General features: G+C 37.5%; 1 protein-coding gene across 5 annotated transcripts in view; it reads left to right on the top strand.

Annotated features, from left to right (window-relative positions):
* The window catches only part of TRPM3 (transient receptor potential cation channel subfamily M member 3), a 713,055-nt gene that overhangs the window by 492,415 nt on the left and 203,652 nt on the right, over positions 1 to 16,988 (top strand). For all 5 annotated transcript variants that reach the window (XM_059656889.1, XM_059656891.1, XM_059656887.1 and 2 more), the window contains exons 5-6: positions 273 to 397; positions 13,419 to 13,590. In XM_059656889.1, the coding sequence (XP_059512872.1) occupies positions 273 to 397; positions 13,419 to 13,590 (297 nt within the window). The remainder of the gene's footprint in view (positions 1 to 272; positions 398 to 13,418; positions 13,591 to 16,988) is intronic.

Raw genomic sequence — 16,988 nt, 5'->3', positions numbered from 1 at the left:
TTTTTACAGAAGTTAGATGCGTTTTTTCATATAAGATGGGATAAGAAATGCATTGCTGAAGTTCATATACAAGTCTTGACAAATGTATCTGGCATTAGAGGCACAAGTTCATACTCACATAAACAATGCAGTTTGTATAGAAATGTGTCAAAATTGTATATTCAGCACATTTAATCTTGGGAGAAATAATAGTAGTTCTCACAATTTATTTTAGAACAATGGAAGGTAATTGCTTTAAAAGGCAAGAGTAATACTTCTCTTTTTCCTCTTAGGTGTTATTCGTCATGTTGGCGATGCCTTGAAGGACCATGCATCTAAGTCTCGAGGGAAGATATGTACCATAGGTATTGCCCCCTGGGGAATTGTGGAAAACCAGGAGGACCTGATTGGAAGAGATGTAAGTCCTGGAAGTTTCCCCTGTATGTAACTTCTCATAGAGGTGATATCAAAAAAGTTAAATAAAATTGCAATTCAAAATATACACATTACAGTACTCTCTTAGCCCCTACCTCCAAAAAATAAAACTTACGTTAGGAATCATTTATTGAAAGACTATTCACTTTCCAAAATCTAGTTTTGAAAACTCCAGTGTCAATTCTTTTTACTAAGAAAGTTCCTAAGTAAGACCTATCAACTGCCTTCTTGGCATGAATCAAGCAGTGGTCTTTCCTCACCCATCAAATCTTGCAAGTGCTCTTGGCAAGGATACATTAAGATTCATTAACAACATGGACCCATTGGCTCACACAGAAAGAGGTCTCTCCTCACCCCAGGTCTCCAGCTTCTTTATTATTTGAGTGCCCTTCACCTAGACCTGGAAGACTGCAAAGGGAGATTCTTTGCATAGAGCTGTGGCTGCCTTGGTTGGTCTTTCTTTCACTGGGTGAGGAGTGGGCATAATTGGATTCTTTATTTCCCATTATGGAACTACTCAGAAGCCTTGACCAAATTCAGCAGGATGCCAACCTCTTTTTTCTATTCTAATGTCCAGAGCCACACACTGACCAATCAGTCAACAATTCATCAGAGAGAACTTGGTCTTATATTTATCTGAGTCATCATCTTATCCATGGTGTCTGTCAAAAAATCAAAAGAAAAAAAACTCAAAGAGGTTGAGAACTGGTCTTAATCTGCTTTTTCTGTTGTATTGCAATAATGTGAAACCATCTTACTTCAATGCAATACAATATATGCAGTTTTTTCAAGTTCAAACAAAATACTTTGAAGAAAAAAATCAAATACCATGAAACACAAGCAGTAAGCAAATACTCTTTAAATTCATCAAGGCTTTTATTTTAAGTTATAAGAAGTGTCCATATCAATGTTACCAATTTACATGTAGACATGCCAATTTATCCAGAATATGTAGAGTAAGGAATGAGATATTAGTTTTATCAGTGGAGTATCCCTGTAACTGAAATTTACTGGCTGTTTTATATCACACACAAATTAAATATCTCAAGCAGCAATTCCCAAAGTATTTTGTAGTCAGAAGTGACTGTAAAAGTAATGTTACTATTTTTTTCAGAGTGCCTGAGACTGGTCTTTGATGGAGTATGCCTGGATTAGATTCCAAGTTGGCTCTTAAGTGTAGGTTAATTGTGACCTAGAACAAATATATTTCTTAAAGAACTAGAATATGCTACAATGTCCTAATACCAAAAACACTTATTATTGTGTTTTATTAACAAATGAGTTAATTATTTAAAATGTGATAACTCAGAAATCATCTTTAAATATTCACAGCTTCAGCATCTCTATCATAAACCTGTTATTATTATTTGATGTTAGGTGGGAGAGGCATTCTGGAACTTTCTCATTCAAATGACCTAGGAATAAATAGAAGCTGATTATTTCTTTATTCAAGAGAGAGTAACCAAATAATTGTCTCAGTTGCCTAAACATTTGCAGAGACTGCTGGCCTTCTTATAATATTCTGTTTGTTCCTCTTATAAATCTTCTATGATTGCAGAAAGATAGTACTTATATTGCATTTACTTGTTTTGCTGAGTTGAATCACTCCTGATTTATTTTTCCTCCCATTCCTGCATTTTTCTCTGATTTTACCTCCCCTTATGCTATTTTTATTCTCCCCCCCATATTTCTTCCTACTTGTATGCCAATAGGAATTTACCCATGCCTGTGCCAATAGGATTTAATTATATTGTCTGACTTTCCAATGAGAAATGGTCTTGATACCAGCCTAGAGGGCAGAAAAAGCCACTTGTGTGTACAGTAAATTGTGCACATTCATTGTCCCTGCTCACAGGAGTCTAATAAAGGCAAGCCATAGCTCACCAACATCCACGTGAACCTCAGAGAGAGCATAGAGAAAAGGAAATGAAATTGGCAGGTTGTAGAAAACACAGGAAAAACGGTTGTATTTTAGTTCTTCAGTAAGTCTTTGACCAAGATCCACTAAATTTCAACCACGCTAGTACAGTTTTTCACAAAAACTGGGGAATTGGAATATACATAGAATTTCTCAGGCTCTTGTTTTTCAAGCTGTAAATTATTGTAATAAAATTGGTATATATCATGACATAGTTTGAGGGAATTTTTAATATGTCTTTGCTATTCTAGTATGATCATTCAACAAGAATGTAATGGTAGGTTGCCATAAAAAGTAGTATATAAATAAAATGTTGATGATCATGGTAAAAATACCCCTAAAAACCATCAAAATAGAAATGTTTTCTGTAAGCTTCTTAAGTAGTTATAACAATATTCATAGCTATTTTAATTTAGTGCCTCTGCCCTTTTTCTTCTACTTTATAGAATTAAACTTGCATGTAATAAACATCAAAAAGATAAACCTTATGTAGCAGGGGGAAAACACTAATGCATTGTTAAAAATCTTTGCCACTTCAGAATTCTATCAAAATGCAATTATTTGAAAACATAAGATAGTGATATTTTTTGTCAAGTCCATGTCTGTATTTCAGAATAATGTTGAAGTGGCACAAAATAAGTGTCAAGGGAAATCTAGGAAATTTACTTGAAATACATAAAAATATAAGAATAAAAGAAAGGCTCTATTTCTTATCCTTTATATTTACTGCAGTGGATTTATTGCCCAACTGATAGAAAATATAGATTATTTTATTTCTGTGGCGCTGGCTCTCAAATGAGCACTTTTAGAAGCTGGACATTCAAGTATTACTAGAGTTATGCTATTTATAGAAGCCGTTGACACAGCAGTTGCTAGTTGCTATTCATCTCAGAATATGAATATCCCTTTGGAATGCTACTATAAAGGCAAAACTAGTTCTAAACATAAAGAAGAAAGATTAAATTGCCCCAAGTCTGCTTCGAGATATCTTGAAGCATTTACATTACCTCCCTTCAAGTCTTAGCTCTTAGCTAGTCATTAAATTAGACTTTAAAGATACAGGCATGTATTTTTGGAGTCTCAGAGCTCCAATTAGAGCCTCAAGTGTAGTAGGTGCTCAATGAATATTGATGAAGCTGAATTGGGCACGATGAAATTCAGGCTACAAGGAAAATAAACATTATGGGGGAAATACTATGATAGATCTTAACTAGTTTACAACTTTATCACACAACGTTATCTCTAATCATATTTCCAAGCTTGATCATACTATAGTGACTATAGTGAGGGCATTTTTCAACCTGGGATCTGAATAGAAAACTATTTTCTTATTTAGCAACTCAAGGTGGGAGGTGGATGTTTATGTTGGTAATGGGGGCAAAGTGTAGACTGAGAACAGGCCTTTGTCTAAACCACTGGTTCTCAACCTGTGGGTCGCAAACAATGAAAATACATCCTGCACATCAGATATTTACATTACGATTCATAACAGTAGCAAAATTACAGTTATGAAGTAGCAATGAAAATAATTTTGTGGTCACCACAACATGAGGAACTGTATTAAAGGGTCTCGGCATTAGGAAGGTTGAGAACAACTGCACCCTTTGAGAAATGCATGATTCACCCAAATGAATGAGAACTAGCCTTGGTTCTTTAAATTTCAATTTCTTCTATTCTGTTTAACCAAACATTTCTTTTCTCAATTAATAGATTAATGCAACAGACTTTGGTTAAGAATATTGCTATGAATATTAGATAGTAATAGTTTTTTGTCCTGAGATTAGACATGAAAATGTATATTGTTTAGCTATTGAGGTGAACCCCACCTCTGTGATTTCTCCATATTACTCTTACTGACCCTTTCTTCTATTACAACCCAAAAATTCTACACTCCAAACTAACTTCAAAACTCACTCCCACCAAGTCATCTTTTCTGACTAACTTTATCCCAAATGTCATATTCTGATTTATCTCATAACTGTCTTCTTCCCCACCTTAATTGATAACTCCTCAAAAATAGACTGAGTTATTTTTGTTTGTTTCATATTAACCACTGATGTAATACTTTTATGAACACGAAACATTGACATATCATTTAAACTCCACAAGATTTGATTGCTCCATTTCTAAGTGGATTATAAAAACACCTGTTCTGTCTATCTTCATAAAATTTCTATGAGCATAATCATAATAATGGTAATTATAGTTTATTGGGCTCTTACTTGATGATGCTCTCTGTGCTGGCATAGATTATTATCCTTATGAGGTCTGTGTTATCACTTTTCATAGTAAGGCAGCTAAATAAGGATTAGAACCAAGATCCACTGTCTCTGAAGCCCATACTCTTAACTAGTACTATGCCAAGTAAGATATAAGAAGGTATTTAATGATATTATGTTCTTATTATTAGTTAAGGTAATTGGCAAATATCATATGCCTATAAGTTGAATTAAAAAGAGATTCAGCAAGTGTGGCCAGAGTCCTTCACTTCGTCCCTAGATAATCTCAACCTTAATAGATGATTATAAAAGTGTCACCAGTGTAAAGTCAAGAAAGAAGTTCCAATGTATTTTAATTTTCATATGACTCATTTTAGACTAGTATTCCTTTAGAAAACAATCTTCCCGGAGTTTTTTCAGGGAATGGAACAATTTATGAAGCCATTATCATTTGTTTTTCCCCAGATCTAGATTAACAACACACATTTCAAATTAAAAATCTAGATATGATCACAAGAAAAAAATACATTTCATTTTAACTTGAGGATGAAAATTGTGTTTGGGGAGATTTCCAACACATCATCTTATGTGCTTATCAAATTATCTTGACATTCAAGGACATCTTATAGTTTCCTCAATTATAGATTTATTCTCAGAATTTTATAATCTCTAAGAGTTCTTATATTTAATTGGAAAGTGTTCTTTTGATGTCATTTTGATATTTCAAGCCAAGAAAAATCAAGTTTAATAATATCATTGAATGATAATTCTGGTGTAGTTATCAACTCAGTATAAATATATATCACTTAATTTCTAAGGCAAGCCGAGTATGACTTCAAATTGTAAACTCAGAAAACTTACCACAGTAGTGGTCCTGATGCAGAGTTTATTGGATTTTTCATTACTAAGTTAGCTAAGATTTATCCAGGAGATGTGAGAGGAAAAGTTCACAGGCAAAGAGGCCCACTCAAGTCTGCTACACTTACAGAGCATCCAATACTAACTGAACCTGGACCACACACAGGTTCTGGGCTAATTTACTTACATGGGGAATGCAGATTCAGTGAAGACAGTGTTGAATTTGGACATAGTCATGCTGATTCCAAAGTTCTTTTGAGGTATCCATGTGAAAATATCCAGCAGGCCAGTGAGTCTATGAGGCAGGAATTCAGGCTACACACTTCATGTTGGAAGGCATCTGCATAAGGATGACAATTACCTGAGCCATTTTGGTGGATGAGATCACCACTAAGTACGCAGAGTGAGGAAAAGGAAGGCCTACACTTGAATCCTGATGCTCTTCCAACATTTTATGGCTGAGCAGAAGAAAGTGGCCTACAAAGGGGACCAGAAGATCTTAAAGGTAGGAGCAAAACCAGAGGGTGTTAGGAAATCCAAGGGGAATGTGTGTTTCAGGATGGAGTGAAGGGTAATGCCAAATAGAATTGTGAGACTATGGAAGGTAAGGGTTTGGAAGTGTTCATCCAGTTGATTAAGGTGAACATCACTGACATCACTGGTTCTCTCTGTATGAGAAGAATGGTGAAGATCAAGCTCCCATTTTAACGGGTTGAGGAAGGAAAAGTAGAGATGACAAGCAGAAACTACTCTTTTTCAGGTTTGATTGTGAAGAGAGGAGATATGTATGAGTAACTGAAGGAAGCCATAAAGTAAGGGTTTTGGGGTTTTTTTTTTCATCAAGATAGGAGAAACTTGAGTTGGTTTATATGCTTATGGTAGAAAGAGAGCTAGAGATGTTATTAGTCATGTAATATTGGGCACGTTACTTAACCTCTTTGTGGTTACTTTTACCATCAGTAAAATGGGAAAAATGATAGCAATACTAAAACTAACAAGTTTTTGCTATCATTAAGAGAATTAAAAGATTATCTGTATAAAAGTCCTTAGATGGGTGCTGGTATTTATTAAGCTCTAAAAAAGTGTTGATCTTATTATTAATGTTGTGATTATTTCAGTGATAAATGATAAATCTCCAGGCTAAAACTTCAATATCCTACCACCAATACTTTGCATACAGAGTCTTTTTTCTTCTCTTTCAGTTACAAGGGCACAGATGGTTAATCTCCCCTTGAGCTCTGGACTCCTTCACCTCAGGGTCTCTCTAGAACTTATTTTTATCAATTATCTCCTAAAGGAGGAAGGATGGTGTTTGGGTCAGACATGTGAGGAGAGTGGAGGATGACAGTTGCAGCACCACTGGAGAACAGGAACCAGAACTGTTCGGAGCCCAGAGGAAAAATGCCAGGTAGCATAGAGAACCCAGAGCGGGCAAGCAGTCATGAAGTGATGATGCTTAGCAAATCCAGAATAGAAGGGAAAGGACACATTGTGAAGGTTCAAAGAAGATAAGAATACACTACTGTATCAGTTATCTATTGCTATGTAACAAATTACCCCAAAACTTGATGGCTTAATGGCTTAAAAACAACATTTATTGTCCCACAGTTTCTGTGGGCCCCAGAAATTAATGAGTAGCTTATCTGGATGGTTCTGGCTTGAGGTCTCTCTTAAGGTCACAGTCAAGTCGTAAGTGGGGGCTGTGTCATCTGGGGCTACAGGACCCTCTTCTAAGAGGACTCCCTTGCATGGCTATTGATTAGGAGTTGCTCACCATGTGGACTTCTCCAAAAGGCCGCTTTATTAACATGGCAGCTGCTTCCCCCAGAATAAGTGATCCAAGACAGAGCTAAGAGGAATCCTTTAATGACCTAGATTTAGAAGTCACATACCATTGCTTCTGTTTTCTTCTGTTTCTTAGAAGTGAGTCACTGAATCCAGCCTAGACTATGGGAAGATTTTCAAAGAATTGGAACATATTTTAAATTTTTCTCACTGATACATGGTGATTTCTAAGGCACATAATCCCCTTTCTAACTCAAGGGTCATTTCCCACTGCCAGCAGGCCCTGGGTCTGAATGGTACACGGGTCCCCACAGGACAGGACAAAGGGAAGTGAGCCTATTCAAGGGGAAAGGCTGACGTGAGAATGGTGCAACTCACAGCCCACGAGTTGAGCACACTTTCAAAGTGCTGCAGGAAGGTGTCATGGTTCTTCCCAGGGATTTTAGTGGGAGCCACAGAGATGAAGTATGTGGCCCTGTTTGGAGATGGACCCCTGGGTTTGCTGCTTTCTTGTTTGGATTGCTGAGCTGAGAGGCAGCAGCTGGGTTTCAATATGACCCTGCTTTATACCTAGACTTACAGCTGGGCTGTCTGAATAGTATATAACAAACCAGTGTCCCCACTAGCACAGGCCTCTCTGTGATTATAAGGACACACCGTGCCTTTCTTTCTTTTCCTTTTATTCTCAGTCCCCGTGTTTCTTTAACTCAGACACAGAGGTTGCTTCCCACTCCTCTTCTCTCCCAGAAGCACATGCCTGATCCTAAGAGAACCTCACCACTCCTTTGTTTCTCTCTCTTCAAAGCACAAACCCCATTTTGCTGCCTGCTGGTGCCTGTCCTGACCTCTGTATACCATACTTTCTAGTGGACTCATCTGGAAATAATCTGAGCAGCTGTCAGAAGGATGTTAATGCTCAGCTAAGCCACTGGCAAAAATGTCCAGCAGCAAAATCATAATTTCCTTTATAAATTTATAATCCGGCTGGGTCCCCTGCCTTCCCCCTAAATGTCTCCTGGTCTGCAAAGGAATTTATATGGGGTTTTGAGGAAAGAATGCTAGTGGGGCAAATTTGGCCAAGACACTTCACTTCTCTGAGCCTCTATAGTTTCACCTAAAAAATAAGCATGAAATGGATTAAGCCGAGTGAAAGTGTCTAACTCAGTGCCTGGCATAGTGTGGTCAGCGAGTGCTAATTTTCGTCTTGCCTTAATTAAAATCATAGTGCTATTGGGAGGGAAGGAATGACTCTGTGAACACCACCACCCCCTACCCTGCTACTTGCCTGGGTAATGCTCATGCACACCTCACCAGGTAATAAGACCTAGAATTGCAGAAGACCTATGATTAATGACTCAAAAACCTTACTCAATTCAGTTCAATTTTGTTCAAGAAAGGAGTCACTGCCCTTTCATTGTAGAAAGCACCACAAAATAGAAGAGATCCAAGGACATGAGCACACTACTTTTTTTTTTTTTTTTTTTTTTTTTGTAGCCAGCACACATAGAGGGTCATTGTTCTGCACTAACTTGGGGGAAAAACACAATTTTACTCTTCAACACAGAGTGTTCAGACTCAATTTTAGAGCTAGAAAGCCTTTAGAAATTATAGTCAAGTCATCTACTTTACAGATTAGAAAGCTACCATCCAAAAAGTTTCTTTCACTAAATACATTTTTAATATTTATTGTGAGATATTACCTAGATATGAGATTATAGGTCTCCTCAAGCTGGCAGACTCATACTTACCACATTCATTTTCTCAAGACACTCTTAATGAGTAAATGAATGAATTCAAAGACTTGTTAAAAGTCACAGATTAGTAACAAGAGGACCTGGAATTAGAACCCCCATATGACTTCCCATTATGTACTCCTGGGTTTGACCACAACATTCATGAAAGTAGCTAGGAAAACTCAAGCAGGTCTTAGATCAACCCCCAGGTGATCAGCTCCCAAGTGATCAATTTAAGCCCATTTGGAGAAAATAAATGCAGCACTCTGGCACCAGCACATGAAGGACGTTTCATTTTTCCACAGTGTCTCTGGATCAGTCCCTTCCTGGCAATGACAATGACCTTACAGATGCCTTATATAAGGGATCTTCATCTCTATTACCCCCTTAAACTGCTCCTATTTCATTGCCTCTTTGTTTCAGAGTCAAGGTATATAGGCCTTGGAACCAAAATTTTACCAATCTGTACAATGGATTAATGAGTGAAGAAGTCTCTCATCTACTCTTGAGGTACACGAAAGAAAGGCAAAATGTCATTGCATAAAGGCATTCTGGCTCATAATACCCGAAGACTGCTAAGTGTCTAAATTCCATTTCTAACCAAATTTCCCTTCTGGATCTAGATACTAGTGTATTCACCAATTATAAAAGATCAATTGACAAGTAGGCCTTTCAGACATTAATCAGCCTATCTCAACCCCTATTCCTCATCTGAACTATAAAACACAAAAAATTATTCAAGTGACTCTCTTCTCAGTTCTCTCACTCAACAGTGGTACCTAACTTGGATCATCCTTTATTCTTAGGAGAGAAGGTGATCCATTCCATACAATAGGTGCTGTAGGTCATTAGGGCTTGACTCTCTCAGGAAACACTGGCTGTGAAACACAGTAGAGTAATCTAATATATCTATGAGTCATGAACATGTCAAGATTGTTCTTACCATGCATGTGTAGGTGTGCATGTACATGCACACACACATATACACACATTTTGATAAAGGCCTCTTTTTATGAGCTCTTAAAAATAAAAGATGTATTACCGCCAATATTTTGTCAGAGATAAAAATTCATTTGTATTTTATGTAATGCAAATTCATTATTTTTCTCTATTTGAAAAACATAACAAGAAAGGCTGTAAATCTTTTGTAGATATGCAAATTGAAACTCAAACAAAAATAGACTGTTGGGATGTTTGTAATGAAGAACATCAAGTGGATTTTGTAGGCAAGTTGGACCAAAATGCATTCCTCTGAAGTATTTGGGAAGTTATTTCCTTCTTTGTAGCTAATCAACAACTAGTTCTAGAGCATCACCCTCGTAAATGGCCTGGGTGGACATGGCAAAGAAAAAGCACTTTGCATATTTTGCCAACTGATGGCTAATGTTTTTTGCCTTTGCTTACATTGCCCCATTGAAATCTCTTGTGTAAAACAAAAGTCTGTGATTTGTATACCATTTCCTTTTGGTCACCAGTTTGCATTAGAAAATCACTTTCTAGTTGGTAAAATAAAGCAGAGTTTAAGAAGGAAATTACCCTTATAGATTGCCTAACAAGAGCCAGGCATGGTGCCATGTATTTTACACATAATCTCATCTAAGGTAAGTGGTTTTATTCTTTCCCTCTTAAAGATTAAAAATATGAGACTCAGATTTTTGGAGAACTGGGTTTCTAACAGATTTCCGTGGCTCATACATTCAGAATTGTTCTAGGATTCAGCATATCTTCCTCCAATGATGCCTAGAAAATAAATTAGGACATTTTAATTATTTTATATTTATATCCCCTATTCAGCAGACACAATTTTTGTCAAAATATGTCCACCTTTCCTTTACCCTATATATAAGATCAAAAGAAATTGGAAGCAGCAAGATGAAGAAATTAAAATGCCTGCGTGATACTGTATCCCTGACCTTCTTGTCATGACTGAGTCAAATGTACTAGTATTCCCAAAGAACTGGTGTGCCATGTTCCCCAAGAAAAGAAGGTCAACACTCAGAAAACAGAAGCACCAGTGTCCTTAGAACCCTGTGGTGAAGGAAGCAAATACAGAGAATATAGTCTGATGATTTAATCCTGTCCTTTTATTCTCAGATTATAGTAAGTACATGAGACTGGCCCAGAATTATTTCCTGCCTGTCTTCATTTGAAAATGTCACTTTCACTGATGGTCTTTAATTAGGTTCTCGGGAATTATAAAACACGTCCTCAAGTCTCAGCCAGAACAAATGTCTGGGTTCATGGTCGTGCAGAGTTGAACTTCTAGAAAATCTACTGTCCCCTCTTTGGGTCTTCTCCTTGGCGTGGAGCCTGCTGTTAGAAAATGGAGAACAGTAACTAAAGCAGTGATGGCGAACCTGACACGTGTGTCAGAGGTGACACACGAACTCATTTTTTTTGGTTGATTTTTCTTTGTTAAATGGCATTTAAATATATAAAATAAATATAAAAAATATAAGTCTTTGTTTTACTATGGTTGCAAATATCAAAAAATTTCTATATGTGACACGGCACCAGAGTTAAGTTAGGGTTTTTCAAAATGCTGACATGCCGAGCTCAAAAGGTTCGCCATCACTGAACTAAAGCATTTTCTTTTGTCCAAAAGCACTGGCAGAGGCTCTTTAAGAAGAGGAAAAAGTCATTCTGCTAAGCCTCATTCAACCAAGCATTAATATTTATTAACATCCACTCTGATGTAGAATGAATGTTTTATGATCAAAAATGAATAACAACAAAATAGGAATTTCAACCACAAGTGACCTACTCTTCCACTGATGAAGAGCTCAGGATGGAGTTAGCCAGCCATTGTCTCTGTATTTAGGGGGGACTCTCGTTCAGTAATGCAGACAAAGAAGTAATTGAATACCACTCCATGTGATTACTGGAAACAGTACTCACAACGTTCTGGGCTTTTATCACAAAGAGCCAACTGAAATGAAGCAATAAATTAATGTTACGTTAATGCTACATAAACAAATAGGACATACATTAAAAGAAACGCAGAATATTTCAAAAGCTCAGAATTATACATTTTAACTTTAGATTAGATAAACCCTCAAACAATTCAGAAAAGAGAGACCTTTTTTTTCCTATTTTGAACAAAAGCATGTCTTTATCAAGTTGTCCTATTCATTCATTCACTATTTATTGAGTAGATTGTGATTGATAGACACATAGAAATGTAACGTTTCAAAATAAGCATCAAGGTTTAAAAAAATGACTTGTATGAGATCTTTACTATTGCAGACTTTCTTTGTTAAGTTAGTTTGTAATTCCTTTTAACAAACCACTCAATCTTACTACACCTTTTTTCATGGTGAGTTATTACATATTGAGTAACATCTCACCTTCATAGGTAATGTACACACTGCACAAAGGCACAGAAGTAACGACCCCACAGTTTGTGTTTCTGTCCTGTCCATTTCAATTATTCAATGCAGGGAAAACGTAATGGCACCATGTGACAATGAACTTGTTGAGTCTTCGTTTTCATGGTCTTTTGAGAAGTTTCTACATAAGTACTTTAGCAGTAGGTTTTCAACACATATTGTTTTCATTGTGTGCAGGCAGTGTGGAAAGGGGGACTGAGCATAGATTTGGAATCAGGCAGGCCTGGGTGTGAATTCTGGTTCTATGTGCAACGAACTCTTTAAAAAATCTACTTTACCTGTTTCTTCATCTACAAAATAAATATAACAGCCTCTACCTTGTCAGATTGTTGCAAGGAACATAGATAATGTAAGTAAAGCTACTAACTCACAATAGGTTTTGCTTTCCTTTTATTTAAAAAATCTGAAAGGCTACACTAAGAATTGTTCTTTTTTAAGTAGTGTAATTCACCATGAAGTTAAAATAATGACAACAACAAAAATAAGCCAGTGATGATCATTTTGAGCCTGATTCATATTCATCTCATGAGATAGTTATTTTACATTCAATGTTTATTTCCACTTAAATAAGGTATTGAATAAGAACAGTGTGGATATGAAATAATAGAATTTCAGGTTATTGAATAGGCTTAACAGAAAAATTCACTCCCCACCCCCAACCCCCAGCTTTCACCATTCTCCAGAATCATCATTGCTCTGCTATGCCTACTGGGGTATGCACATGATAGAAAAGAGAAAGAAACAAACAAAAATAACTAAATTTAAAAATTATTTTTAGTTCCTCAACAAATAAAAGATCAACTTCAAAATGAAACAATCCCTCACGTGCCAATTTTTGTGCACAACAAAAGTATAAACTCTAGTTCTGTATGCATCCAGTAAATAAATACATAATTCTTTCAGCATAATCTTGCTTCACATAGAAAATTCACCACAAATCTTGCTTCTATCCCAACCAGTATTATCAAGAGGAAGTAGACTGTGCTTTCACTGAACCAAAGGATTGGTTTTCCTTCTCTCTCTCTTCTCTCTGCCCATTTCTCCTTTTAAAATGCTGCTTTCTTTCCTCTGACTTCTGCCTCTTCCCTTTGAAATCCTGCAGGTTGTCCGGCCATATCAGACCATGTCCAATCCCATGAGCAAGCTCACTGTTCTCAACAGCATGCATTCCCACTTCATTCTGGCTGACAACGGCACCACCGGGAAATATGGAGCGGAGGTGAAACTCAGGCGACAGCTGGAAAAGCATATTTCGCTCCAGAAGATAAACACAAGTAAGTAGCTGCTTTTCCCACTCTCATGCCTCCTCAGAAGTGTGTTGGAAGTGAATAACTTTAGGTCCAGCTTGCAGAAATCCTATGAAAACTTGAGCAAGTTTCGAGCATGGATCATTATGATTTCCACTGGGCCAGTGGTTAGAATTAGAGGAAGTTGTCTAGAGGACAATTGGAGGGCTAAGAAAGGATCGCACACTTGCTTGGCAAACTCCATCTCATTTATCGTGCATGAAAAGTTCAGCCCCTTCTGGGATTTGTGGATGCAGATGAGTTTTTCTCTCCAAACGTTTCCTGCATCTTTTACACAAAATATTCTTAAGGAGGAAAGGCACCCTAGGGAAATTGTTTCTATTTATTACACTATTTTTGATAGCTAGAAAAAAATACTTGGCTTTGATCTTAGCACAGATATGGCTGTGTGAAGGTATTCCAAGGGAACTGACATTCTCTAAACTAAAACATCATATGTAACCATCTTGATGAAACTTCAATTCCGTCTCATATGTATTCATTCATGGTCTCATGATACGTATGTATTTAGATATATGTATACCACATGCTATGTATCCGATGGTTACACTGAAGTTCTCTCTTGCATATTTCTGTGTTCTATGCTTTATCATGTACACATTTGTTTTAACTGTGAAGGGTAGCATTGTAATGACAGCACTGCTCCCCCGCTCACTAAGTGCCTGGCATTTCCATGTGATAGAAGTATGAAAATAATCTACTGTCTCTTCTCACAAAATAAAATTCAATTTGTTTTCACCAAGTAACACGCGAGGCTTCTCGGCAGGCTCAGACATTGCGGTCATCCATTGTGTGTCCCATCAGGGAAACGTGAATTGAATTGATTGAACTTTCAAAGCCTGCGATTCCAAATAAGAAAAAAGTTCTCCCTGGCTGGATAAGTTCTCAAAAGTTCAGTATAATGTGGTTCAACCTGTCCAAATGGCTTTTCTCTTCTCTAGCCTTTTCTCTGCATCTGGGGTATAGCAAGTGGGGTTCCCTTGCTATAAACACCTTCCTCCCAGGACTGGGATGTTCAGCCTACGAGACCACAACTTCGTTTTCTTATTCTCTCCTTTCTGGTTTTACTTTGAGGGACTGCTGCTGTTTAGCCAGTCAACTTTCACACCTTCATCTTTTTCGTAGGGAAGTGTAGAACAATAAATTTTGGTGTAGACCTGAAAGGAAAATTGTATTAGTAAACTCTCTTCTATCTAAGAATCCTCAACTGTCTTTGGAAAGGGAAAACATGGTATTATCCTGAAGGAAACATCTTTTGGGGGGGAAAAAGGGAGAAAAGACTAGAAAATGCTATAAAGCACTATAAGCAAGGGGTGGTAGGTTTTGTTATCCTAAAATGGAATGTTATTATAATATTCGATAGAATGGGTAAATGTTATGTAACTAGTGTTATCTGTTTAAGTTTTTTATAGGCTGTAGCATTACTTTTTTTTACACTTTCAGATTAAGGATGAGAGCCTACCTGGGAGTCACCTGAAAGCTGAAGAGGTGGGAACAGGGTGGACAAGGAGCAAATTCACTCAAGTTTGGCTCAGTAATGAGACAGAATCTGTCCAGACGAGCCAATCATGTCATTATGTCAGCCCCTGGTGGCAGCTGAGACAGTCAGTCAGTAGTGTTAGGAGGAGAGGTAGGTGTGATTGTATACATTATACACCAGCTAAGGGGTGCCCACCTGAGGTAAAACCTATCCAGTGCCTCCCAGGCTGCCCAAGGAAAGGATGTTCTATTCTAATTGGTCAGCCCCTAATTTACTCTGCTGATAATTAGACACTTTGCCGTCATACACTATCCCACTCTCCCACAGAAATACTGTCCCCCGCCCATCACACTCAGGCTGTCTGAACATATACTCAGCATTTCTTCATTAAGTGTCAATCCTCCTCACTGCTCATGAGTGACCTGCATGCCACAGTAACCTTTCAACAAGCCTATTTTCCTACATAATGATATAACCTTCTGGAGAGTATTTTCCTTGAATATTAAGTGAATCCTGCTCAGGAGACCTTTAAACCCTTTTTGATCAACATGCCAGGTATCTGTAATAGCATGTTACAAGCACAGTGTCTTCCATATGTATGCTACGCTGGCCTCTATGATCTCATCTCTCCCCTCCCTCCACTCCTTCCTGCTGCCAACAGTCTGTCCTGAGTATCATCATTGGTCATTGAAGGGCTTTGTTTTTCAAGGAGAATCCTTTCAGGTGTGAGCCGTTGCCTGCTTTGGAACACTCTTCCATTTGCAATTTTCTTAACTTCACATTTAACATGCAAAGCCTCAAACCATTCCAATCATGCGTTTAGTAAACAGGTATTTCTTGAACTCTTATTTTGTACCAGTCATGGTGAAGGTTTAGAATAGCAGCAGTAGACAACTCATTGAGCTTAAGTCAAGAGGGGCAAACAGAGAAATAAGTAAATAAGTAAACAAGTAAATACATGATGCCTGGTAATAAAAAGCACTATTAAGAAAAAATAAAGCAGAAATATATGTGCATGTGGACATGTGTGCACATGTGTGTGTCTGTGTGCATGTGTGTTGGGAGGATAGTGTAGATTAGGTGGTCAGGAATGGCCTCTATGAGGAGGTGATGTGTAAGCAGAGGCCTGAAATCAGGGAGCCAGCTGTGGAAAGAGCATTCTAGGGAGAATGAAAGCAGGGACAAAGGCCCCAGGTGTTCAGTGAAGAGCAAGAAGACCTGTGTAAGGAGTTGGAATTTATTCTAACAGAACTTTGATCTGGTAAGTTACAGGAGCTCCCTTATGGTTTAAAGGAAGCAACTGCCATAATGGAGAAGAGAGATGGCAGAGGTTTGAATTAGGATGGCAGCAATAGAGGTGGCAAAAAGTGGTTATAGTCAAATATTTTTTTCTTAACTGATCTTTTTTTTTTCATGTAACAAATTTTGCATAACCTAAAATTTACCATTTCAACTATTTTAAGTGTAAGTTCAGTGGCATTAAGTACATTTCATTATTGTGTAAAAAATCATGGCTCTCCATCCCCAGAACTTTTTCGTCATCCCCAAACTGAAACTCTGCACCCATTAAACACTATCTCCCCATGCCCTCCTCCCCCCAGACCCAGGTAACCACTGTTCTACTTTCTGTCTTCATGAATGTGCCTATTCTAGGTACCTTGTGTAAGTGGAATCATTTTGGTCCTAGGATATATTTTGAAAGTAGAGCTCAAGAGGACTTGCTAATAAATTGAGCATTTGGGGTGAGGAATAGACACATCAAGGATGCTGCATGGTCATCCATACAGATACAATCGTATTCTTAAAATAATGATACCAGGTTAGAGTCTAATGAGTATGTCTTTACAGAAAAGAAAGGGAGTTGAGGATAATTCTCGGGGGAATT

The sequence above is a fragment of the Myotis daubentonii genome, chromosome 11 (genome assembly GCF_963259705.1).
Source record: "Myotis daubentonii chromosome 11, mMyoDau2.1, whole genome shotgun sequence".
Lineage (NCBI taxonomy): Eukaryota > Metazoa > Chordata > Mammalia > Chiroptera > Vespertilionidae > Myotis > Myotis daubentonii.
The sequence above is the reverse complement of the archived record's forward strand: the minus strand, read 5'-3'. Positions and strand labels throughout refer to the sequence as shown.